At 44.7% G+C, this 26697-nt stretch overlaps 1 protein-coding gene across 1 annotated transcript in view; it reads left to right on the forward strand.

The window, feature by feature from the left end:
* Positions 1-10596: 10596 nt before the first annotated feature.
* The window catches only part of ETF1 (eukaryotic translation termination factor 1), a 37382-nt gene continuing 21281 nt past the window's right edge, over positions 10597-26697 (forward strand). The window contains exons 1-2 of the mRNA XM_030828602.1: positions 10597-10800; positions 10961-11064. Coding sequence (XP_030684462.1) covers positions 10979-11064 — 86 coding nt within the window. The 5' untranslated portion in view covers positions 10597-10800; positions 10961-10978. The remainder of the gene's footprint in view (positions 10801-10960; positions 11065-26697) is intronic.

The raw sequence follows: 26697 nt of genomic DNA on the forward strand, positions 1-26697 counted from the left end.
AATATATATTTGAGTTCTATTAGGAGGGAGAAGTTGCTTGGGTATGAGTGGACGCGGTATTTCAGTCACCTATCAGTAAAGCTAATAGTATAAATAGCAAGAAGGTATACGGAGATTCCCTAAATAGAGCCAATAGGATATCTATCTAGAATAAGATTTACTATAAGATACTGGCTCACACAATTATGGAACCTAGGTCACACCCACAATCCACTGCTGGGAAAGCTGTTGGGGTAAAATTTCAGTGACCAGGAACACAATGGTGTCCTAGTCCGAGGTTAGAAGAATATGGATGTCTTAGCTCTGGCAGTACTATATAGGCCCTTAACTGATTAGATGATGTCCACGCACATCAAAGCAGAGCAATCTCCAATTCAATACTAATCTCTTCTGGAGAAAGACAAATGTTTAACCAGTTAAATGGCATCAATGGCCAAATTGACACATAAAATTAACTATCACAAAAGGTAAAAAGAAATGGTTTTATTCTTTAGTAGAGCCTCCCTTTTGTGATTGTAAGCACTTGCTTAGGTCCCAAGAAGAACTTAGGTATCCCTCTTACACCAACTTCCTGTTTTTGGTTTTTTTGTGTTTTTTTGGTTTTTGTTTTGAGATGGAGTCTTGCTCTGTTGCCCAGGCTGGATTGCAGCGGTGTGATCTCAGCTCACTGCAACCTCAACTTCTGCCCCTGGGTTCAAGCAATTCTCCCACCTCAGCCTCTTGAGTAGCTGGGACTACAGGTGCGCACCACCACACCCAGCTAATTTTTTTTTTTTTTTTCTTTTTTTGAGACTGTATCCTGTCGCCCAGGCTGGAGTGCAGTGGTGCAATCTCAGCTCACTGCAACCTCCACCTCCCAGGTTCAAGCCAATCCTCCTGCCTCAGCCTCCCTAGTAGCTGGGATTACAGGCAGGCTGCCACCACACCCAGCTAATTTTGAATTTTTTATAGAGGCGGGGTTTCACCATGTTGTCCAGGCTGGTCTTGAACTTCTGACCTCAGGTGATCCACTCCCCTCGGCCTCCCAAAGTGCTGGGATTACAGGCTTGAGTCACCATGCCCGGTCTAATTTTTGTATTTTCAGAAGAGACAGGGTTTTGCCATGTTGGCTAGGCTGGGTCTCAAGCACCTGACCTCAGGTGATCCATCGCACCTGGCTCCTTTTTTTATGTTGTGTTTTGAGACAGGGTCTTGCTGTCACCCAGGCTGTAGTGCAGTGGTGCATTCATAGCTCACTGCAACCTCGAACTCCTGGGCTCAAGCAATCCTCCTGCCTCAGCCTGCCAAGTAGTTAGGACTACAGGTGCACGCTACCATGCCAGGCTTTTTTTTTTTTTTTTTTTTTTTTTTGGTAGAGACAGGGTCTCACACTCCTGACCTCAAGCAATCTTCCCACCTCAGCCTCCCAAATTGGTGGGATTACAAGCATGAGACACGGTGCCCAGCCTGATTGTGTTGAGTGAGGTATACATTATCAGTAGAAATGCTACATACATGTGTACATGTGTCAATTCTCAGGGAGATCAAGACATTCGATTTCTTTGATCCACATAACATTTATAGTAGTGACTACAGCAAGATGAAGCAGCAGAAATAAAAGCAAGTTCTTACAAACTGCATGAGAAGACTGGGTATGAAGAAACAATTCAAATTTTGGAAATAACCAATATTCAAGAGACCCTTCACCATTTCAGATACCATTGCAACTCTATTCTCTTTTCCAGTCATAAGGCCAGGTTTTTTTGTTTTGAGACCGTCTCACACTGTCACCCAGGCTAGAGTGCAGTGGCATGATCTCAGCTCACTGCAGCCTCTGCCTCCCGGATTCAAGCAATTTTCCTGCCTCAGCCTCCTGAGTAGCTGGGATTACAGGTGCGTGCCACCACACCCGGCTAAGTTTTGAATTTTTAGTAGAGACGGGGTTTCACCATGTTGGTCAGGCTGGTCTCGAACTCCTGACCCCGTGATCAGCCGCCTTGGCCTCCTAAGTGCTGGGATTACAGGCATGAGCCGCTGTACCCGGCTCATAAGGCCACTTTGTAAGGGCTTTGTCTTCTCCCTTTCCCCATCTCTAGTATCAGAATACAAAATGAGTGAAAGCGACCTACAGCACTCTGAGCTCTGAACAGCATGCAGGACCTGTGCTTTAGCAATTACAGAATTGCTGAAACAGGCATTTGAGTAGATACACAATTGAATATCAGCAATTTCTTACAGTTAAATCTATTAGAGCCATTTCTGCTACAGCAGGTCAGGTAATCTGTCTTGACACTAAAGACTGCAGCTGAACATCAAACCAGCCTTTAATGTAGGCATCAGCCCTGCAATCAGGAATGGGAAAGTAAAATGTTCCACCAAACTCACAGGCTTTTAAACAGATTGTTGAAGCCCCTGACTGAGAAAGTGAAGATTAGGGCCAAAGGTGATGGGGTTGTGGGGTGGGGAGTCCATAAGGGACTGATTATAAAGTGCAAGATTGTTAGTATTGATTATTTTTAGGAAAATAGTCCATTGCTTTCACTGGTTCCTTGGAGTCTGTCCCAAGGAGGGTTAACCATTATATGGGAAATTTACTAGCTTAAATGGCTTCAAGTCATACCATACTGGTCATCCCTTTGCCATTTGCCATCCTCTCAATCCTGTGCATTTATTTAGCATCCTTGGTCTACCATCCACCTCCTTGGTATACCTTCCCCACTCAGCTCACACAGATCATTTCACTCAAATTCTTACGCTTTTTTTTTTTTTTTTTTTTTTTTTTTTTTGAGCTGAAGTCTCACTTTGTTGCCCAGGCTGAAGTGCAGTGGCACGATCTCGGCTCACTGCATCCTCCGCCTCCCGGGTTCAAGCGATTCTCCTGCCTCAGCCTCCCAAGTAGCTGGGACTACAGGCACATGCTGCCAAACCCAGCAGATTGTTTGTATTTTTAGTAGAGACGGGGTTTTACTGTGTTGCCCAGGCTGGTGTCGAACTCTTGAGCTCAGGCGATCCGCACACCTCGGCCTCCCAAAGTGCTGGGATTATAGGCATGAGCCACCACACCCGTCCCTACGCTCTTATTTTTTAACTATTTAATGTTCCATTTAGCAACTTCATCTTTTTGTTCTTTGTTCTTTTTTGAGATGGAGTCTTGCTCTGTCACTGAGACTGGAGTGCAGTGGCACAATCTCAGCTCACTGTAACCTCTGCCTCCTGGGTTCAAGCGATTCTCCTGCCTCAGCTTCCCGAGTATTAGCTGGGGTTACAGGCATTTACCACCACACCAGGTTAATTTTATTTTTAGTAGAGACAGGGTTTTGCCATGTTGGCCAGGCTGGTCTCAAACTCTTGAGCTCGTCATCCGTCCACCTCAGCCTCCCACCGTGCCTGGCCTTCATCTCTTCTATTACATTTTTCCCTACCTTCTGGATTATTTTGAAGCAAATTTTAGAATTCATAATTTGACTCAAAGTATATACTTTTTTTTTTTTTTTTGAGACGATGTCTCGCTCTGTTGCCCAGGCTGGAATGCAGTTGTGCAATCTCAGCTCACTGCAAGCTCCGCCTCCCGGGTTCACGCCATTCTCCTGCCTCAGCCTCCCAAGTAGCTGTGACTACACGTGCCCGCCACCATGCCCGGCTAAATTTTTTTTTTTTTTTTGTATTTTTTAGTAGAGACGGGTTTCATTGTGTTAGCCAGAATGGTCTCAATCTCCTGACCTCATGATCCACCTGCCTCGGCCTCCCAAAGTGCTGGGATTAGAGGCGTGAGCCACCGCGCCTGGCCGACTCAAAGTATATACTTCTAAATGGATTATACTGCAAAATATATCATTGTCGGCCGGGCTCGGTGGCTCATGCCTGTAATCCCAGCACTTTGGGAGGCAGAGGCGGGTGGATCACAAGGTCAGGAGATCGAGACCATCCTGGCTAACACGGTGAAACCCCGTCTCTACTAAAAATACAAAAAATTAGCCAGGCGTAGTGGCGGGCGCCTATAGTCCCAGCTACTCGGGAGGCTGAGGCAAGAGAATGGCGTGAACCCGGGAGGCAGAGCTTGCAGTGAGCTGAGATCGCGCCACTGCACTCCTGCCTGGGTAAGAGTGCGAGACTCCGTCTCAAAAAAAAAAAAAAAAAAATATATATATATATATATATATATATATATATAAAATTGTCACACCTTTTAACATCTTTATAGCAAACAAGAATATGCTTTTCCCAATAGTCTCATAACTTTAAAGTTGATCTGAGTCAGGAACCAAGGGTCACACCCACATTGTTTGACATGTCCCAAGTTCCTTTCAATTTAGGCTTCCCTGCCTTTTTTCCCCTTTGCAATTTAGTTTAGAAACTGGACCACTGGTCCCGTAGCATCTCCTACATTCTAGATGTTACTAATTGCTTCCCTGTGATGTAATTTAATGTATTCCTTCATCCCATTTAATCCAATTCAAGTTCAGTTTTTTTGACATAGGATCTCACTCTGTTCCCCAGGCTGGAGTGTGGTGGTGCTATCATAGTTCACTGTAACCTCAAACTCCTGAGCTCAAGCAATCCTCCTGCCTCACCCTCCCAAACAGCTAGGACTACAGGTGCTCGCCACCACACACACAGCTAATTTAAAATGATTTTTGTAGAAATGGCATTCTTGCTAAGTATATTGTTCGGGCTGGTCTCAAACTCCTTGAGACAAGTGATCTTCCCACCTTGGCCTCCCAAAGCACTGGAATTACAAGCATAAGCCTTTCGCCCAGCCTGTTTCACTTTTCTACAACAGGTGATGTGTATTTCCATGAGAATTTAAAATATTACATGAATTCCAAACATAATTTCGGTTGGCTCTTTTGTCACGTTAGTAGCCACTGATGATCATTACCTAGATCTCTAATTTCATTAAAGGTATATTATTTTACTTGTCTTTTCATTTTTAGTTGGAATACCTCTATAGTGAGAAAATTCCCCTTTTAACAAGTACCAAGTTACACTGCAATGTACCTATACATAAGGGAAGACCAGTTAAATGTTCAGCTCTTTTCCTTAATTTACTAGTTTTCAGAATTAGTTAGTTCCATAATCAAAAGTGGGGAAATTAGGTTTCTTGGGTGTCATTGTGAACTCATGGATTTCGACTTATTTTTGTGTTTCACTTCATTGCAACCTTTCTTAGTGATACTCAAATTGTTCTAACCTTGGCCTGAGAGCCTCTTCCTGTTGGCTAAGTCGTTTTGACAAAACCCCAGTAGTCTATGTTACTTTCTTTGCTTACTGATATAACAAGATGTTCCGGGCTCACCTTGTTCATTTCTGCTTCAGTCCAAGAAACAACTATTTATTTTATCTGTTATCTTACTTGTTTAACATCCTTATGTCTCCCCTGCACCCCCACAGAAGACCATAAATATAAGGACTGAATTACATCTAAAAATTTTCAGCACTTGTCCCAGTGCTGGACCAAAAAAGTGGCATGCAATAAATATTTATGGAATTGAACTAAAAGATTAACATTTGTCTAGCTATTCTACAAGTGTCTCCATTGAGTCAAACAAGGCACCACTGGCAACTGGCAACATTAAGCACTTGCCTCTTCAGGTGGGCCAAGGGCAGGATTCAGGCTCTCCCTATAAATACTCTCTTACATGCTAGAGGTAGACCCCAGCTAATGAGCTCTCCCTAGAACAGGTATTCTGTCACACACACACACCTTTTTTTATACTGAATGAGAAAAACGTTAAGTTTTAGTTCTCCGTGGGCCTTATTTTCTTAAAGGAGGAAATCATTACAGAGTAAAGCATCAATGGCCAGTATGTGCTTAATTCAACAAGACTACAAATTCATGTAAAGATGTCTGATCCTCTAGAGAGGAAACTGTCATTCCTTAGCTGCAGTTCCCCCTTCAACTGAAGAATTACATTTCACCACTAGGTGTCCACAGGGGAACAAAGGATACCTTACACTTGCCCATTCCAAGTCCCTTTCACACACACTGCACTCCATAAACAACTTGTTCTAAGTCAATTTATAAAAACCTTAAATCTTATTTTATGTTGTACTACTACAGCTTAGGTCTTCATTTACTTTAACTTATAAGATATCCTTGGCCGGATGCAGTGGCTCACACCTGTAATCCCAGAACTTTGGGAGGCCAAGGCAGGTGGATTACAAGGTCAGGAGTTCAAGACCAGCCTGGCCAATATGGTGAAACCCCGCCGTCTCTACTAAAAATACAAAAATTAGCCGGGTGTGGTGGTGTGCGCCTCTAGTCCTAGTGTCTCAGGAGGCTGAGGCAGGAGAATCACTCCCTTGAACCCGGGAGGCGGAGGTTGCAGTAAACTGAGATTGCGCCACTGACTCTAGCCTGGGTGACAGAGCGAGACTACGTATCAAAAGAAAAGAAAACTTTCCTCTAACAACCACACTGACTTCCAGAAGAGTCAAAGGTAGCCCTTTAGCAAATCTTACCACAACCATCCCTTCCCTGCCTTCATCTTGGCTACTCTCTTTTTTTTTTTTTCTGAACTCCAGTGATCCTCCTGAGTAGCTAGGGACTACAGGTGCGCACCACCAAGCCCAGCTCAATTTTTTTTAAATTTGTAATATAGTTGAGGTCTCACTAGGTTGCTCAGGCGTACTCCAACTCCTGAGTTCAAGCAATCCTCCTGCTTTGGCCTCTCAAGGTCTTAGGATTACAGTCATCAGTCACTGTGTGTGGTCTATCTTCGTTACTCTTAAACTTATCTTCACATTAGTAACCAACAACCTCATTCTGTAGCTTTTTTTTTGAGAAAGGGTCTTGCTCTGTCACCCAGGCTGGAGTGCAGTGATCATAGCTCACTGCAACCTCAAACTCCTGGGCTCCAATGATCTTCCTGCCACAGCCTCCTCAGTAGCTGGGACAAGGGGCACATGCTGCTATGCCTGGCTGATTTTTTTTTTCTTGTTTTTGTAGAGACCAGGTCTCTCTAAGCACAAAGACTTATTTGTGCTTTCAACATCAAAACTTGTAACAGGCCTGTAATCCCAACACTTTGGGAGGCTGAGGCACGTGGGTCACATGGGGTCAGGAGTTCGAGATCAGCCTGGGCAACATGGTGAAACCCCATCTCTACTAAAAATACAAAAATTAGCCAGGCATCATGGCCTGCGCCTGTGGTCCCAGCTACTAGGGAGGCTGAGGTGGAAGGATCGCTTAAGTCCTAGGGTCGAGGTTGCAGTGAGTCATTATCGCACCACTGTACTCCAGCCTGGGCAACAGTGAGACCCTGCCTCAAAAAACAAAATGAAACAAAAACTCACTCGCCTACTCCCACCTAGTTAGGTAGGAACATCACCTATACCCCAATATTTAACTTTGTTACATAATGTTTGAGCTGAGGAGGAAGTTCTGAGATCATAAAGAACAATTCCTTTATTTTTCAGAGAATCTGTGTGCCTAGAGAGGTTATATGTTCTGTTCTCACCATTTAGCAGTTTGAAAAATCTGTATCACTTTTATATCACAGAACATTCCTCCTCAACAATGAATCATGGTCTCATTTAAAAAGGCTTGATGCAGGCACTACCATCCGTGCTCCATACATCCCAAATCTCTTCACATAGATAGCTATCCCAGCCTTTGCCTCTAATGCACTGATTTCTAATTCTAAATACAGAGATGGTGAATTTGCAACAACTAGGCAAGGAGCTTTTGGGGCTACCTGGGCCTGCAATTGTCTAAGAAATAAGTTTTAAGAATTCAGAGGCTGACAAACAGCAATCCTACTTGGGATGTCGTCATGCTTACTTCAGCCTGAATCACACAGAAGAAAGCCTTCAAGCATGGACCTGAAGCAATGCTGTAAACACAAACATCAAAACGAAGAGGAGGCCAGGTGTGGTGGCTCACGCCTGTAATCCCAGCACTTTGGGAAGCGGAGGCAGGCGGATCACCTGAGGTCAGGAATTCAAGACCAGCCTGGCCAACATGGTGAAACCCTGTCTCTGCTAAAAATAAAAAATAAAAAAATAAAAAAATTGGCTGGGCTTGGTGGTTCACGCCTGTAATCCCAGCACTTTGGGAGGCCGAGGCAGGCGGATCACGACGTCAGGAGATCAAGACCATCCTGGCTAACACGGTGAAACCCTGACTCTACTAAAAATACAAAAAATTAGCTGGGCATGGTGGCACCCGCCTGTAGTACCAGCTACTCAGGAGGCTGCCGCAGGAGAATCGCTTGAACCCGGGAGGTGGAGGTTGCAGTGAGCCAAGATCGTGCCGCTGCACTCCAGCCTCGGCGACAGAGGGAGACTTTGTCTTTAAAAAAAAAAAAAAAAAAAAAGAACAGGAAGGGTAGAGTAGGGCAATCTAATATAGAAAGGAGGAACTAGGGCAAGAGGAATGAAGGAACACCTTGGACACAGTTGATTCCTAGTCAGTAAGTAGTGTTTATGACTAAGAAGACCCCTCCGTTCACTACTAAACACAGTGAATGACACACACACAACAGTACAATACTATACAACAAACGAACATATGCCAAAAACTACAAAATGGAACCCAAAGAAGAGGTTCCAACCTGAGATTCACTCCCTGGGGGACAGAAGTATGACCATGTACCCACCCTATGAAAATACAGATAAAGGCGTTACTGTATAATACACTGGACACCAAAAATGGAGTCGAGAAGCCATAAACTAGCTGTGGGACTCTGAGCAGGTCCCTTTCACTTTTCTTTCCCCATGTATGAAATGGAGGCCATAACCCCATCTTCAAAGTGTGGACAAAGTTTATAACACATGCAAAAAGTATTCAAAAACCATACAAATGAAAGCCCATGACTGACATCCCTACTTACATGTCTCATAAGCAGTCTCAAACTTAACAGGCCCAAGATGAAATTCTCAATCATCCCCCAACACCTGCTCCTCACCTTTCCCACCTCAGTAAATGTCACCATTTCAGTACTCTGGGAACCATTCTTGATTTTCCTCATCCAATCCATCATCCAGTCCTATTCACCTTTTTTTTTTTTTTCCTTGAGACAAGGTCTCGCTCTGTCACCCAGGCTGGCGTGCAGTGGTGTGATCTCAGCTCACTGCAGCCTCGAATTCCTGGGCTCAAGGGTTCCTCCCACCTCAGCCTCCCAAGTAGCTGGGACTACAGGCGCGGGCCACCAAAACAGGCTAATTTTTTGTACTTTTTGTAGAGACGGAATCTTGCCATGTTGCCCAGGCTGCTCGCAAACTCCTGGACTCAAGCGATCCTCCCCTTTGGCCTCCCAAAGTGCTGGGATTACAGCCGTGGGCCACTGCACCAGGCCCTTCACTTCTATCTGCACTGTCACCACCCTAGTGTAAGCGAAAATTATCTCTCACATGATAATGAAGCAGCCAAAATGGTCTCTGGGCTTCTCCTGTGCTCTCTCCAGTCCAAACCAGGGCTCTAAACCCTTTAAACTACCCACTGTTCTTGAAAGAAACCAAACTTCTGAATCTGGCTTAAAAGGCCCTACATGATCTCTTCCCCTGCTGCTCCCTCAAACCACTCTCCCCGTCCCTCACCTTGTGCTAGCACACTGGCATTTCTGTAGTTCTCAATTGTGTTCTGCTTCCTCCTGACAAACTCTTACTCATCCTTTGGGTCTCAATTCAGAGTTGGGTCTCCGCCATACACTCTCAGAGCACCCTGAAGTACTTAAGCATTTGTGTAATTATTTTATTACAAAAAGTATAAAATCACAAACGGTTAGAAACCCAATCGACTATAAGCTCCATGAGGGTAAGTACTGTCATCTGTTTGGTTCACCTCTGTATCCCCAGGAAAACACGGTCCAGCACACGGTCTGGGCTCAATATTTGAACCCAGACGAGATGAGGGGAGACAAAGTAGCCACCTAAAAATCCTAACTCCAAAAGATAAAGTTCTAACCATATGTGGATGCCCATTTTGTTTCAACTCTCTCCACCTCCATTCTCAACGGCTCAGGCCAAACCATACATGGGGTCTGATACCTCAGGTCTCCAAGCCCAGGCAGCCCCCGCTGTCTTCCACCCCATAAAGTTCTAAGTCCAAAGTGAGCCCGTCCTAGCTCTGGGACGAGAAAAAACAGGCCTCTTTCGCCCCTGCAGGTGAGGGTCCCGGACCGCCCGGAGGCAGGCTCCTCATCCAGACCTACTGGCCAGGACTCCTCCACACTATTCCGCGCAGCCATGACGCACGCAGACCGCAGCACTTCGTCAGCGAAGAAGCCGCAGAGCGCGAGGCGCTTCTTCGCGGCTTCTCAAGCACCGTTCAAACCGCGCGTCGGGCCCAAGTGCCTAGCTTCGAGTCGCAAAGCCTCAGATGTCCACCCTATTCAAGGAGAAGGGACTGAAAAGACGACGACCCCGGTCCTCTCTCTTTAAGAGCCACCCCCATTCGAGCCTGACGGGGGATCTCAGTAAACTCGCGAGAGCCACCGGCTTCCGCCCGCTTCCTCCTCTCGCCTTGCCGGGCCGGAAGAAAGGTGGCACCTCCCACCCCCCCAGCCTCTACCTCACAAGGCGGCGCGGACCCAGCTGCGGCCAATCGGCGGGCTCATTGTAGGCTGCGGGGCAGAGAGCCAATGAGAAGTCGCGGCGGACGCAGAGTTTCTCCTCACTCGCACCGGCCCCCTCCCTTCCGCCTGCCGCCTTCCACTCCGCCCCTGGCGGAGGAAGTGATGTCACAGGCCCCATGTGAGCGGATTGCAACACATGCAGCTGCCTGGAGAGAGGGAGCCGGTGTCCTACGTCAGAGCCGCCGCCGCCGCGGAGCCGCCGCCGGGGAGGAGCAGCCGCTGCCGCCCAGGACTGGGCCCTTAGGTAAGGCACGGGGAGGGAAAGGCCGCCGACCTCTGTGGCGAGCTGCGCTGGACGGGAGGAGAGGGCCTCTGGGGGGTGGCGAGGAAGGGGGCCGCTCTGCCCCAGCGGCGGCGCTAACTCTGTGGTCTTGGTGTCTCCGGGCCCCGCCGGGCCGCTCTAGGGAGGAGGAGGCGAGAAGATGGCGGACGACCCCAGTGCTGCCGACAGGAACGTGGAGATCTGGAAGATCAAGAAGCTCATTAAGAGCTTGGAGGCGGCCCGCGGGTGAGCGCCGCGTCCGGCACCCTCCGTGCCCTCTTGGTTCCCGGACCCCTCAGGATGGACGCCCCCGCGCCGCATGGCCGGATGAGGAGAACCAGGCACTAGCCAACTCCCGCCTTCTGGATCTCTGGGTAGTAGCCCCTGACCCAGGGGCGAGGGTCGGCGCGGTTGGCCCGAGAAGGGGTCCTTTCCCCTCATGGGGGTAAGGGGCCCGCGCTCCCCGGGTTTAGATCACTTGGCCCCCCTCGTGGTAGGCCACCGCTACTTTTGCACCTCTCCCGGGCCCTTAAGTCCAGGTCCTTCCTCTTCGGGCTCCAGGTGCTGCCACCCGACTCGGGTGCTATTATGGCAAAGTGCTCGGCCTTTCCCAAGGCCCTTCCCCAATTTCCTCTTCTCCCTTCGTTCCTCAGCCAGGCCTCATTAAAATGGCCTCTCCCTCCTGGGCTTCTGAGACCCGGGTGGGTGAAGTTTGGATGGGACGGGAAGCAGAGGTGGCCAGGGACAGCTTCTTTTTGATTCCTGATTTCTCTGGGTCTTCCACCTGTCCCAAGATGACTTCTCCCAAGTCCTCTAATTACCCCGGAGCTTCCTGGTTTTAGCTGTTCCAGGACCCACCTATAAACGGAAAATGCCAACGTATGCGCGATGTGAGGGGTGCTGGGTAGGTTTTGGTTAATGAATCTGCATGTGTATGTCCAGGAAAAATACGGATTAGGGGACCGTTTGATAGGAATCGTAACTACAGAGTCCCTGCTGGCATTTCTCTGAAACTTGTGGGGATATCGCTGTAGAGAGGCGCCTGATGTACTTGATGCTTGTTGAGTGAGATTCAGAATTGAATTAAATGGGCTTTGAGTCTTGTACATTTTAATAAGAAACCGTAGGTGTGTCCATTGTGGGGAGAGTAGGCTAGATTAAAATTAGCTGTGTGTGTGTGTTTTCTTTTTTTTTAATGTTGTTCGTTTGAGGAAGGTGTGCCAGAGGTATTCCTGTTTCCTTTATTACTTTATTTTGTTCCTTTCTCAGTCATAGAAACTTTTTACTTACAGGAAGTGCCCCCCCCCCAAAAAAAAAAGTGTTTGGAACATTATTACATACTTGTATGTCTGAGCATTCTTAGACTAGTAGAATGGCCTGCCTCAGGCCATGTGAAAAGTTGATTTCAGCACAAGGATTGTCATTTATGGGTAGATTTGCAATTTTAGAATGACAGCCCCTCCAAGCTCTTCATCATCACTGTTTTATGAAACAGGATGTGCTTAACTGTACTGAAGGCCCAGTTCACAGGTTGGTTTTGCTAGTGTTTTGTTCTTAATAAATTAGGGACAGTTCTGTTTGGAATGAGGCTTCTCAAAGTTTGGCCCCATTCAATGACTTGGGCTTATGCTCACTCCTTCGATTTACTGGAGAAACGTTAGTTTAATGTGAATCGAAGACAGCAGCTTGTTTTTTAGTCCTTAGGTTTTTCTTTGAATTTAATAGAATATCCAGACCTTCTTAATAATCTTACAGGAACTTGTGCCATATAGTAGAGTGACCAGTTATTCCCAAAATGTGAGAATACTGTACGGAAAGGGTAATATAGGTCACGACCCATTATGTTGCACTACCAAGAATTAGGTTCTTTTGTTTCAGTAGGATCTTCTGTTTTGTTACTTGAAGTCTTCAATCCAGTATTGCATTTTATAGATTGCTGTTGTGGTATTGTATATAGGTGGATGTGACCTGTGGATTTGTTCTTACTACTTTCATTAGCAGGCAGGTTCACACATTTTAATTTGCATACATTATATTCTCTGAAACAGTCCAAAAAATTAAATCATGACTATAATTTGCCTGTTTGAATGAAGTAACATTGAAGATGACATTGCTTAATAAGTAACAGCATTCCTTTCTACTGCTTGATGAAGGAAACTCATTCTTAAATTTGTTCTACCCATGTTACCTAGCCACTAGAAACTTTTAATCTCCTCTTTAAGGCTTTTGAAGGCTTTACCTCTTTGTTTAGCAAAGTTCAGTAAAGTTTAAAGCATGCTAAAAATGAAGTTATAAGACACAACTTGCATTTCAAGTTGTTGAGTTTGGATATTTTAGACATGATTAAGCTGTCTAAAATAGCTGGAGGATCTTCCTCTAAACATTGTGGTTAATAATCATGTCCTACTTTGCTTTTAATCAGGATTTGGTTGCATCTTGATCCCGTGGAAATTTAAAATCTTGGCCATCTCTGAGTATTGGTAAGGGAGTCAGAAGATTCCCCAGTGTATACCAGTTTTTGGAGGTGGGAATATTTTCATTGCCAACTTGTGTTAAAGTCAGACTCTAGATTTTCATAGATAGGATACAGTGAAAAATGTTATTCCTACTTTACCTAGTAATAAAATATTTTTAGGAGAATTGTAATGGGCTTTAAAGACTAAGTGGATGGCAAAATGAATCTATTTGCTGATGTTTTGGGGATACTCTGGTTTTCAGGAGGAAACAGGTTTTCAGGCATGGTTATTAGGACAAGATAGTGAGACTTAGTGGTGGAGTAACAGTATTGTTTTGGAAATGAAAAAGCCATTTCCTCCCCTTAGCAGTGTAGAATTCTAGGCATAGGAATCATGGATTGGTTTTTAACAGTAGTTATTAAAATATGCTAGAATAAGAGTGATTTTGAAATTAAGATAATCCTATGTGGTTATCTCTTGATATATGACCCAAATTTAATGTAGCTTGAAAAAGGAACCACCTGCAAAATGGGCTCACTAACTACATCTGAATAAAGGGAAGTATGTTGGCAAAATAATTTATTAAGCACATACTATATTATAGATTGTGCTACAGTACATTATTAAGTCATTTAATCCTCACAAGTATTGCCACCATTTGGTAGACAAGGCACCTGAGGCTAAGAGATAATTTGTCCAAGATGTCACAGCAAAAATGTAGCAGAGTTCAGAACTTAAACCAATGTGCTATACTGGGTATATTTTATTTTCAGAAAATACAAAACTAGATTTCCTTAAAATGTAGTCTGAGCTGTAACAGATTCTATTTTATGTTACACGTGTGTAGAAGAGCATTTATAGAGGCCACATTACTAAAATGGGGAACTTGATAGCATTCTGTTTTGTAACCAGCATCATACTTAATCTTCTGAGTTGAAAGGAGTGTCACACATAAACTTGATTTTTAATTTGGGTAGAACATGCTTATTTCAGATAAGCCTGGTCAAATGTTAGTTTGTGTGTGCTAGTAAAACAACCAGTTAATTATTTTGGTAGACATAGGCCCCACTTAAAGTTGATGGTAGTTCTTTCCTGTTCATGATTGCTCCTGGTATATGCTCCACAGTTGGCTTATGAAGGACAAATATATACATAAACCAATACTGTGGTTGAGGGTATCTTGAATAAGGAACTAAAACAGGTGAACGTATGTTGGAAAAGGGGAGAATTATTGGTTGTTTTTTCTCTTGGTGTTTTCTGAGCAGGCAAGAGGTGGCCTCAGAAATAGTGTTGGACACCTTATAGTTTTAAAGTAATGTTAATAAAATCATAACTACAGCCTGTCCTAGCCAGGAACAGTGGTGAATGTGACAAAGGAATGGGCAGTGTTAATTTGGGTTAGGTTGTGTCTGTGGGTGTTAAAATGTCTTTTCACTTATCTTCACTAGGAAACCTTATGTGTTTCTTATCTAATGAACACTTGGTCAGATAACCCTCATAACCATAACCCTTGTTTGAAGGTCAGTGAGCTTGCAAACTTCTGCTGTAGTGTTAGGGCATTTTAAAAGCTGTTTACTTAAAAATAACTTGTTGGTATCTTAACTCTAAATAAAATAAAATTAGTTGTTCCTGCCCCCAAATATAACCATTTTTAAAGAATCCCCACTGAATTCCTCACATTATATAGATTTAACAGTTAATGTTTTGGCGAGATCATTGAATAGGTTAATGTTTTAAATCTTAGAGATAATTAATATGAACAGATGGCTTAATTTATGTACTTTGAATAAATTAAGGTATGTTGGATGTGTTTGAGTACCTTCCCCAAGTAAACATTGTTGGTTAATAGAATATTCACCTAAATGGTGGTGGAAATAATGTTCTCAAAGCACTGAATTTCACATTCTTCTTTTTTTTTCCCTCACTATCCTTGAAGGGCTGGTTGTAGCCAAAGTGATACATTGTGGTCTTTGATACAAATACCTGAACCATTTAAAGTTCAGGCTCATAAAGACGACTTTTTTTTTGTCCTCTATTCTGGCTCTTTCCATGCCTCCCTCCCCCCAAACTGTTTGTTAGACAGATTAAAAGACCACATAAGGACTGGGCACGTTGACTCACACCTGTAATCCCAGCACTTTGGGAGGCCACGGTGGGCGGATCACTTGAGGTCAGGAGTTCAAGACCAGCCTGGCAAACATGGTGAAACCCTGTCTCTACTAAAAATACAAAAATGAGCTGGGTGTGGTGGCTTGAACCTGTAATCCCAGCTACTCGGGAGGCTGAGGCAGGAGAAATGCTTGAACCTTGGAGGCATAGGTTGCAGTGAGCCAAGATCCCGCCACTGCACTCCAGCCTGGGCAACAGAGTGAAACTCTGTCTCAAAAATAATAGGGGCCCAGGCCGGGCGTGCTGGCTCACGCCTGTAATCCCAGCACTTTGGGAGGCCAAGGCAGGTGGATCACCTGAGGTCGGGAGTTCAAGACCAGCCTGACCAACATGGGGAAACCCTGTCTCTACTAAAAATACAAAATTAGCCAGGCATGGTGGCGCATTCCTGTAATCTCAGCTACTAGGGAGGCTGAGGCAGTAGAATTGCTTGAACCTGGGAGGTGGAGGTTGCAGTGAGCCGAGATTGCACCATTGCACTCCAGCCTGGGCAACAAGAGTGAAACTCCGTCTCAGAAAAAAAAAAAATGATAATAATAATAATAAATAAGGGCCCGGTGCGGTGGGTCACGCCTGTAATCCCAGCACTTTGGGAGGCCAAGCTGGGCAGGTCACAAGGTCAGGAGATCGAGACCATCCTGGCTAACACAGTGAAACCCCATCTCTACTAAAAATACTAGCCAGGCATGGTGGCGGGCACCTGTAGTCCCAGCTACTCGGGAGGCTGAGGCAGGAGAAAGGCGTGAACCCGGGAGACGGAGTTTGCCGTGAGCTGAGATTGCACCACAGCACTCCAGCCTGGGCGACAGAGCAAGATTTCATTTAAAAAAAAAAATAACAGTAATAATAAATAAAGACCACATGAGAAAAAAGTCAAGAACTAGACTATTTTAAGTTTTGTGAGAAGATGAATATAGAACAAACAACTACAGACCTCTCACTCCTTCCAAATTTTGGTTTCCACATGTCTAACTATGGACATTAATCTTGGATTAGGTGGTAATAATTGAGATAATACGGGTTAAAATACCTAACACCACATTTGCCACATAGAAAGTGCTCTGTAATGTTAGCTCTTCCTTTTATATATACATTGATTCTGTAGAGATATCCTAATGGAGAATTGTATTATTAAAAGATCAGGATACAGATGCCACAGATCTGAACTAAGAAAGAGGAGAAATAGATGAGAGAGAAAAGAGGTGGTAAAGGGAAGAGGACAGAGTATATATGTTAGAAAGGATGTGGTGGTGGTCCTTAGTTTCCTCCAAGTATGTAGGCTGCCTGCTTCAACTCAGAACTAGTCCTAACAGCCGTCGTATCTGGCATGGTGTTCTATGCACTGTGAACCTAATGAACAATTACTCCCTTTGAATTTCAAGTCTTGACAGACTTCCTATTGTAATAGCAGATATACTTACCCTTCCAGGGAAGGAAGGCTTACTCTGGACATACTGCAAGGTAAGCAAGAGTACATAATTAGAGTATCATTTAAGGCAGAGTGCTGTGTAGGTTATAGGTCTCTCCAATCCTCCACACCAGTTGGACCCTTTCTTCAGAGGGCTTGTTTTCTTTGAACTTGAGATTGAGGGTCGGCCCAGTACAGCACCACCCCCTGTCCTGGGATGGTACTTCATTGTTAAAAAAGTTAGTGTCAGCTTTGCAGCAGGGCTAAATGGTCTTCGATCCTATTTGAAGAGTAGGAAGGAGAAATTTGCCTTCCCACTGCTGGATCTGTTCAACTAAGAGGCTGGACAGTAGAAATTACTTCTCAGTCCAGCTTATTCTCTAGGGATCTCAGAATAGAACTTTCTCCTAGGATACATTCTGTAGGTGTCTTTTAATTCTTCAGCAGCCTGCTATCTTAGTGAGGGGGAGAAGGAATTAGGAAGGTTCAGGCTTTTTTTCTCCAGCAGGTTAGAAATTGAGAGTCTGAGGTTTCTCACTGGGTACTGTCCTCAGAGAGTATGATGAAGCTCCCTCTGATACGGTTTTATCTTATGCCATTTGACACACATCCTTGCCCACTGTCTTTACTCTTCTCACAATCCTTTCAGGTTCAGAGGACTTGACATTTTCAGGTGCCTGACAACTGGTTCTTCTCATACAGATAACTCTGCATGTTGAGTTTGTACTCTTGTTTTCACATTTTCATTTGTTCTTCTAAGATGTCCTTTAGAAGAATGATCATAGTCAAAATAAAAGGTTCTTTTTGTTTTCCTGCCATGTCTGTGACCTTATAAACTAGATTTTCCTCCAAAATACACATCTGGGTATATGAATATGAAGCCAGAAATGCACTTTTACTATTAACTAGTAAGCTAATGGGCTTCACCAAACATCTGCTGTGAGTTGGGCACTAGACATTTTGGAAGAAATGTGTAATGAAAACATGATGTGCCACACAACCATGGAATGATAATATAAACCATTTTCAACTCCATATTAGTGAGTACAGAATAACACAGTACATGTTGAAGGGGATTTAGTATAAGCAGATGATTAAGGTCTTTTTTTTTTTTTTTTTTTTTTTTTGAGACGGAGTCTCGCTTTCCCGCCCAGGCTTGAGTGCAGTGGTGCAATCTCAGCTCACTGCAACCTCCACCTCCCAAGTTCAAGCAATTCTCCTGCCTCAGCTTCCCGAGTAGCTGGGATTACAGGTGTGTCCCACCAAGCCTGGCAAATTTTTTTTTTTTTTTTTTTGATATTGTCTTGCTCTCTTGCCCAGGCTGGAGTGCAGTGGTGCCATCTCAGCTCACTGCAACCTCCACCTCGAAGGTTCAAGTGATTCTCCTGCCTCAGCCTCCCGAGTATCTGGGATTACAGGCGCCCACCACCACACCTGGCTAATTTTTGCATTTTTTAGTAGAGACAGAGTTTTGCCATGTTGGCAAAGCTAGTCTCAAACTCCTGACCTCAGGTGATCCGCCCCCCTCAGCCTTCCAAAGTGCTGGGATTACAGGCGTGAGCCACTGCGCCTGGCCGAAATTCATCTTTTATTTAAAGGAGGTTGCAGTGAGCCAAGATTGTGCCACTGCACTCCACCCTGGGCAACATAGCCAGTCTGTGTCTCAAAAAAAAAAAAAGCCAATTATTCATCCACGGGCTTCAGTTTCCCCATCTGCTTCATGGGGGAAATAATGCTTTTTTCTTCTTCTTTGAAAAAGGTAACATTGGCTGGGTGTGGTTGCTCATGCTTGTAATCCCAGTACTTTGGGAGGTCTTGGCAGGTAGATCACTGAGGTAAGGAGTTCGAGACCAGCCTGGCCAACATGGTGAAACCCTGTCTCTACTAAAAATACAAAAATTAGCCAGGTGTGTTGGCGCATGCCTGTAATCCCAGCTACTCGGGAGGCTGAGGCAGGAGAATCGCTTGAACCCAAAAGGTGGAAGTTGCAGTGAGCCAATACCAGCCTGGGCTATAGAGGGAGACTCTGTCTCAAAAAAAAAAGAGAAACTAGTTTTCTGAGGATGAGTAGCATACATTTTGACCCCCACTTATAACAGCTCTGGGAGGAAAGCTATTATTGCCATTTCATGGATGAAGAAATTAAAGTACATACAGGGAATAAATAGCTGTCTAATATCACAGCCTTCAGTAAGGGTCATTGGGGCCGGGTGCGGTGGCTCATGCTTGTAATCCCAGCACTTTGGGAGGCCGAGGCAGGCGGATCACAAGGTCAGGAGATCAAGACCACGGTGAAACCCCGTCTCTACTAAAAATACAAAAAATTAGCTGGGTGTGGTGGCGGGCGCCTGTAGTCCCAGCAACTCGGAGAGGCTGAGGCAGGAGAATGGCGTGAACCCGGGAGGCGGAGCTTGCAGTGAGCCGAGATTGTGCCACTGCACTCCAGCCTGGGCTACAGAGCGAGACTCCGTCTCAAGAAGAAAAAAAAAGTAAGGGTCAGTGCCAGATTCTGTACTCACTTTTCTGATTTCAAAGCCTGTGGTGCTAATTTGTACAACACTACCTTGCTCTGTGGCAAGTATTTCTTTTGCTGAATAGAGACGTCTCCCATTCCCTTCTGAAAGGAAGACTCTTGTCCATGGAGATTTGTAATTTAGTAGAAGGAGCAGGTGTGCTGAGACTCAGGTGCAAAGATTTAAAAGAAAACAGGCATGCTATTTCCACCCTAGGAAGAACTTGGATACTGAACATGTTTATTCTTGATGAGCATCAGTGGAGAGAGAAATAACTTGTGGCAAAATCCCTCCCCAGAAGCTCATTCGTATATTAGAAAGATCTAAGTAGTGAAGTAGTGAATCCCGAACACTGGTTGTGATTGCAGTCTCTTGCTTTGCACTGTTGTAAGAACACTGGAGAAATTTTCCAGCTTCAAAGCTGCTTCCTGGTGGAATATTCCACTGGGTTTTGTGAAGATCTTTTAATTTTTCTTTTTAAGACTAATAATGCCTATCATTGTAGAAAAAGTATGCACACTCTACCAGATGTGTACATTTTTGTTTTAGATGACTGAGTAAATCTTTGTTCTCTGGGGGATAAAAAGCTAAAATGAACCTTTGTGAACTTTATTCTGAAAATGTTTGGACATCTGAGTTATTCTGTACCCTAGGGTGGAGGTTGCTGTAATGTCTCAGTAAGTTCTGGTCTTGGTATTTCTCCCATTTGGTAATAGCATCTGACTCTAAGGTCAATTGCATAAACTAATTTCAGGTAACTTTCCTAGTCCCTTTGAAGGGTAACAGAATCATCCCTCCTAATTTGATAGTCTAACTAAACCTTTTATAAAAGGCAGCCCCATCCACCTCCTAACTTGCCTCATAGATTAGGTAGTAGCAGCGGGAGTGGGGTGGCATTAATGTGAGGATCAACAAAATTAAAATAAGACACTTCATAAGGATTGGTTTTGTTTAGTGCTGGTTTTGTTAAGCTAAACGCCTAATAGTATGATGGTTTGAGCTTTTAGGTGCAGTGAAAGTTGGGGACAGTTAGTCAATTTAAGGCACATTAGTTCCTCTCCAAGGACTGACAATTCGTTGTTGGTTTTTGTTTTGTTTTGTTTTTGAGATGGAGTCTTGCTCTGTCTCCAGGCTGGAGTGCAGTGGTGCGATCTTGGCTCACCGCACCCTCTGCCTCCTGGGTTCAAGCGATTCTTCGGCCTCAGACTCCCGAGTAACTGGGACTACAGGCACGCTCCACTACACCCAGCTAAGTTTTGTATTTTTAGTAGAGACAGGGTTTCACCATGTTGGGCAGGATGGTCTTGATCTCTTGACCTTGTGATCCGTCTGCCTTGGCCTCCCAAAGTGCTGGGATTACAGGCGTGAGCCACTGCGCCCAGCCAGATTTTTTTATTGGTATTTTATTTGGTAGTTTAGAATAAACCTCTGGTGTTTGCTTAAAAAAGAGTATATAGAAATGATGGTAGGAATTGGCCATTCATTTTTCAAATGTTTGAGCACCACTATGTGCTAAAATGATTTTTGCCCTCAGGAAGCTTATATACACTTGGGCTGGGCCCAGTGGCTCATGCCTGTAATCCCAGCACTTTGGGAGGCTGAGGTGGGTGGAGAGGTCAGGAGTTCAAGACCAGTCTGGCCAACATGGCGAAACCCTGTCCGTACTAAAAATGCAAAAATTAGCCGGGCGTGATGGTCCGCGCCTGTAATCCCAGCTACTTGGGAGGCTGAGGCAGGAGAATTGCTTGAACCCGGGAGGCGGAGGTTGCAGTGAGTCGAAATGGCGCTACTGTACTCCAGCCTGGGTTACAGCAAGACTCTGTCTCAAAAAAAAAAAAAAAAGAAGCTTATATACACTTACTGTAAACAGTGTGTTTCATTGTTTGATACTTGGTGGAAGAGAAAAGAGAAGTTGGGTATCAGGTCCCTGTGAAGTGACTGGCCATAGGTTATATCAGAATACTGAACTCATGCCACAAAAGTTTTAGAAAGGAATGAATTTCTGTGGTTCTGCCTTATGATAAATTACAGAGTTTCCAGTGTTCTGGCCATATTATTTTTGGTATAGCTCTTTTGTTCTGTGGAAGATTTCACAAGTCCCATAATCCTATAAAGGTGACCATCATCTGCTGCAAAAAATCAGCTCATACTTCAGGACTTAACAGGATTCAAACAAGACTTCAACCCCATCTGATATTACCTCTCTCCCCTCTCCATTTCTAGTTGGGCTGTGCTACTTCTTTCCAACTGGTACTACTGGTGGAGGGGAGGCGATAGTAAAGAACTAGAGTTCCATCTCATTACCATTTAGTGATCAGTTACTATCTGCTCTCCAAGGTAGGCACTTGACATATATGATCTTGTAGAATCCTCATGATCTTGTGAAGTAAGTAGAAACAGACCCACAGGGATTTGTGTGGTTTGCCTTTGGTCACACAGCCATTAACTGATAGAGCTGGACGTGAGTCTGAATCTGGGCTCCTCCTATTCTGTTCCCATATTAACCCCATATCAAAAAGACTATCTTAGATTAAAAGTTTAAACTTAGTTTTGCAAATTTGGGAGAAGAAAAATAGAAAACACACAGTGAATAAAACAATGACAGTTTTGGAAATGGAGTAGAAATTGAAGAGGAACTGATTGATTTTCAGGTGGTGATCCGTGTAATACTGCTGGCCTAGTGACTTCCCCAGAAATGATCTGGCTGAGACTTATTTATTTATTTTTTTATTTATTTTTTTGAGGTGGAGTCTCGCTCTGGTCTCGCTCTGTCACCCAGGTTTGGAGTGCGGTGGCTCGATCTCGGCTCACTGCAAGCCCCGCCTCCCAGTTCACGCTATTTTCCTGCCTCAGCCTCCCGAGTAGCTGGGACTATAGGTGCCCGCCACCACGCCCGGCTAATTTTTTGGTATTTTTAGTAGAGGTGGGGTTTCACCGTGTTAGCCAGGATGGTCTCAATCTCCTGACCTCGTGATCCGCCCACCTTGGCCTCCCAAAGTGCTGGGATTACAGGCGTGAACCACTGCACCCGGCATCTGGCTGAGATTTAAATTGAGCTTTGTGAGGCAGGCGCAGATGGGAGCTTGAAAAGGGAAGTGGTGAAAAATTTGGTCATCCATAGCCTAGGCACAACCCAGCCGTCAAACCCTGGGATGAAAGCTTCTTGGGAAGCATGTACTGTACATCCCAATTAGGGAGTATAGTAGGCAGTGTCTAAAACGTTCCTGGTCCTAACCTGAAAGTAGTTAACGTGACTTACAAGTGATGACTTGGATGGCAGAGTACTTGAGGGGGAGTGAGTGTTCGGGCTGGTAAAAGTTGAGTATCTCTGAGCTGTCACGATTCATTATGGTTGTATTATAGCTAGGTTGTCTTAGGTTTTGGGGGTTTTTTGATTTTTGTTTTTGTGCTGCTATAACAGAATACCACAGATTGGTGTTCTGGTAAGGGCCTGCTCTCTGCTTTTAAGATGGCACCTTGAACGCTGCATCCTTTGTTGGGGAGGAACACTGTTCCTCTCATGGCAAGAGAACAAAAGAGAGATGGCCCACTCTTATAAGCACCTCATTTTATCTTTTTTGTGTGCGCGTGTGACTGTAGTTCTCAGGTCTTACAAGCACCTTATTTTAAATAGCAACATGAATCTATTCATGAGGGCAGAGCCCTCATAACCTAAACACATCCCATATGCCCCACCTTTCAATACTGTTGGACTGGGGATTAAGTTTCCAACACATGAATTTGGGGGGACACTTTCAAACCATAGCATAGGGTAAACGTAGCAAACGACTGCTCTGGGTTCTTCTTCTTTGGGTGGAGGTAAGGTTGTGGAGGCATTGGAATCTTTTGTATTTGAGGCCGGGCACAGTGGCTCACACCTGTAATCCCAATTCTTTGGGAAGCCAAGGCAGACAGATCACTTGAGGTCAAGCGTTCAAGACGAGCCTGGCCAACATGGTGAAACCCCATCTCTACTAAAAATAGCCAGGCATCGTGGCACGTGCCTGTAACCCAAGCTACTTGGGAGGCTGAGGCAGGAGAATCGCTTGAACTGGGGAGGCGGAGGTTGCAATGAGCAGAGATGGTGCCATTGCACTCCAGCCTGGGAGACAGAGCGAGACTCCGTCTCAAAGAGAAGAATCAGCTGGGCACGGTGGCTCACGCCTGTAATCCCAACACTTTGGGAGGCTGAGGTGGGTGGATCATTTGAGATCAGGGGTTCGAGACCAGCCTAGCCAACATGGCAAAACCCCATCACTACTAAAAATACAACAATTAGCTGGGCGTGGTGGTGGGCGCCTGTATCCCAGCTACTTGGGAGGCTGAGGCAGAAGAATCGCTTGAATCCAGGAGGCGGAAGCTGCAGTGAGCCGAGATCACACCACTGCACTCTAGCCTGGGTGGCAGAGAGAGACTCTGTCTCAGAGAAAAAAAAAGAATCTTTCATATTTCAAAATTGAGACTGTCTCACCCAAAATCATCACCACCCTCCCTCTCCCTATTCGGAAACTATTGAGTCAGGATGGAGGAAGAAGGGATCTTTTGTGTCTGAGCATGTATTCTTTTATTTTGCTTTTTTAGAAAGCTCTAAAAGGATTCGGGGCGGGGAGGTATGCAAACTGAAGTGTTCTTGAGCATTGTTGATGATGGTGAACGTTGATTAAGATCTTCGTGGGTCAGGCGGGCACAGTCGCTTGCGCCTATAACCTTAGCTGCTCAGTGAGTCTGAGGTGGGAGGATCGTTTGGGCCCAAGAGTTTGAGACCAGCCTGGGCAACCTTGTGAGATCCTGTCTCGAAAAGAAAAAGAAAAATTAGCTGGGCGTGGTGGCGCATACCTATAGTCCCAGGCTAGGGTGGGAGGATCACTTGAACCCAGGAGTTTCCAGGTTACAGTGAGCTATGATTGTGCCACTGCACTCCAGCCTGGGTGACAGAGCAAGACCCCATCTCTAAAAAAATAAATTATCTGGAGTTTTGTTTGGGATTTATTTGGTTTAGTTCTGTTACAATTCCTTTTTTTCACCTGTTTGATTTTTCAGAAGTTAACCCTCTGGGTGAAGCATTGATGAAAGCTTTGGTAAGCCAAAGTGCCCCTAAAACCAATGAGAACAAGAAGGGATCTGAGTGCAGAGGCCCTTGGGAGCTTTGAGGGATACATTGCTGTATGTTGTCTCTTGTTTTGCCCAGTTCTTACAACCTGCATGTGACTCATTGCTGTACCCCATGATTCACTAGTTCTTTGATTTCAGAAGAGGAGTATAGGGACAGTAGAAAAACGAAGGAAAACTATCATAGTTAAAGAAGGTTGTAGATCGCCTGTGTAGCCAGCATCTCCTTAGTGAGAGCTTTATTTTTCATTCTCCCCTGAAGGGTGATCACTTTAAAAGACATGGAAGTATTCAACTTAATTTTATTTTGGGGGTTTACACAAACTGGTCTAACAACTTCGATTGGCTTGCAGGAGTGAGGGTAAATGAACGTTTATCTCGTTTGGAAACTTTACTGGAAAAACGTTAATCTGCTTGTTTTTTTGTTGTTGTTGTTTGTTTGGTTTTGGTTTTTGTTGGGTTGTTTTTTGTTTTTGTTTTTTTGTTTTTGTTTCTGTTTTTTTTGAGATGGAGTCTCGCTCTGTCACCCAGGCTGGAGTGCAATGGCGGGATCTTGGCTCACTGCAACCTCTGCCTCCTGGGCTCAAGCCGATTCTCCTGCCTCAGCCTCCCAAGTAGCTGGGATTACATGCGTGCACTACCACGCCCAGCTAGTTTTTGTATTTTTAGTAGAGATGGGGTTTCCTCATGTTGACCAGGCTGGTCTCAAACTCCTGACCACAGGTGATCCACCCGCCTCGGCTTCCCAAAGTCCTGGGATTACAGACATGAGCCACTGTGCCCGGCCCAGTCTGCTTGTATTAAACCTAACATACAAAACATCAGAAGTTATTAAAGTACCCTTTAAATTTTTAAAGTGAACGCCATCCATTTAATAATCTGCATTTCCCCTCCCTAGTCAGGTGTCTTATTTTAAAGGTAAATTCAGAAACTTAATGTTTCCCCCACAGAAGGTAGGGGGAGGGGGCATGCAGGGAAACTAGTGAAAGGTAATTTTTTGCACCTAATTCAAAAGGAATAAGAAGCCAAGACCAACTTTCAAGTTTTGTTTCGTTTATCAACTTTGTAGAAGTCTACCAAACAAAAAACAATTCTTAGGCAAGCTACACTTTTGAGCCATTTTTTAAAGTGGAATCCTATAACAAGATTACATTCTTAGGTGTATTTGCTCCTTGGTCCTCTGGAATGTTACATGGATATGGAATGTAAGGTTGCCCAACTGGTCTATACAGTAGGGTTGCTTAATGAATGTTTATCTTCTTAAACTATCAGCAGTGGAAAGTAAGTAGCTGCTTATCTTAAGGGCATTGCTTTGCCCTCCACATCATTATCTTATTTGAAGTGTTGCTGTAAGGCATTTTGAGTTCTCTCAGTTAATTTGTCCCAAATTTCTCCCCTCTTTAGCCTTAAACTTTCCAAATCTTTGGGGTTTGTTGCCTGTTCTTCCTCAGCTCTGAGCCTTCACCTCTGCTATCCATTTTCATTCCATTCCCTGCCGACGGCATCTTAGGAAACTGTTCTCTGTAAGTCAGAGCATATCAGCTTTTTTAAAAACCAACCCCTTTTAAGAAAGAACTTGCAGCCGGGCATGGTGGCTCACGCCTGTAATCCTAGCACTTTGGGAGGCTGAGGTGGGCGGATCACCTGAGGTCGGGAGTTCGAGACCAGCCTGACCAACATAGAGAAACCCCATCTCTACTAAAAATACAAAATTAGCCAGGCGTGGGGGCACACACCTAAAACCCCGGCTACTCAGGAGGCTGAGTCAGGAGAATTGCTTGAACCCGGGAGGCAGAGGTTGCAGTGAGGCGACATCGCACTACTGCGCTCCTGCCTGGGGAACAAAAGGGAAACCCCGTCTCAAAAAAAAAAAAGAAAAGAAAGAACTTCCTACAAACCCCTAGGGTTGTAGGCCCCTTGAGAATTGGCTTACCAAGCATAAGCCAGTAAAATTGGTACTCAAGTGTTTTCCCCATCTTTTATCTCTTCGTATTCTCCCTGTGCATGAGTGGACCCCTGTGTCAGGTAGGTGGCACCTACAATCTAGATTGTGATGGAAATTCTGTTTAGTTTCCCAGTGTTTCCAGCCTCTCCCAAAGCAAATGTCTTTTCTCTCCATTGGCCTGTATGTAGAGTTTGACATAACTCCAGAAGGAATTATCAAAAAAGTTTTTTGGAAATTACAGTTTAGAAGCCTAGCAAGTGTTTATGATGATAACCGAAG

Source organism: Nomascus leucogenys, chromosome 2 (genome assembly GCF_006542625.1).
Source record: "Nomascus leucogenys isolate Asia chromosome 2, Asia_NLE_v1, whole genome shotgun sequence".
NCBI classification, from domain to species: Eukaryota; Metazoa; Chordata; class Mammalia; order Primates; family Hylobatidae; genus Nomascus; species Nomascus leucogenys.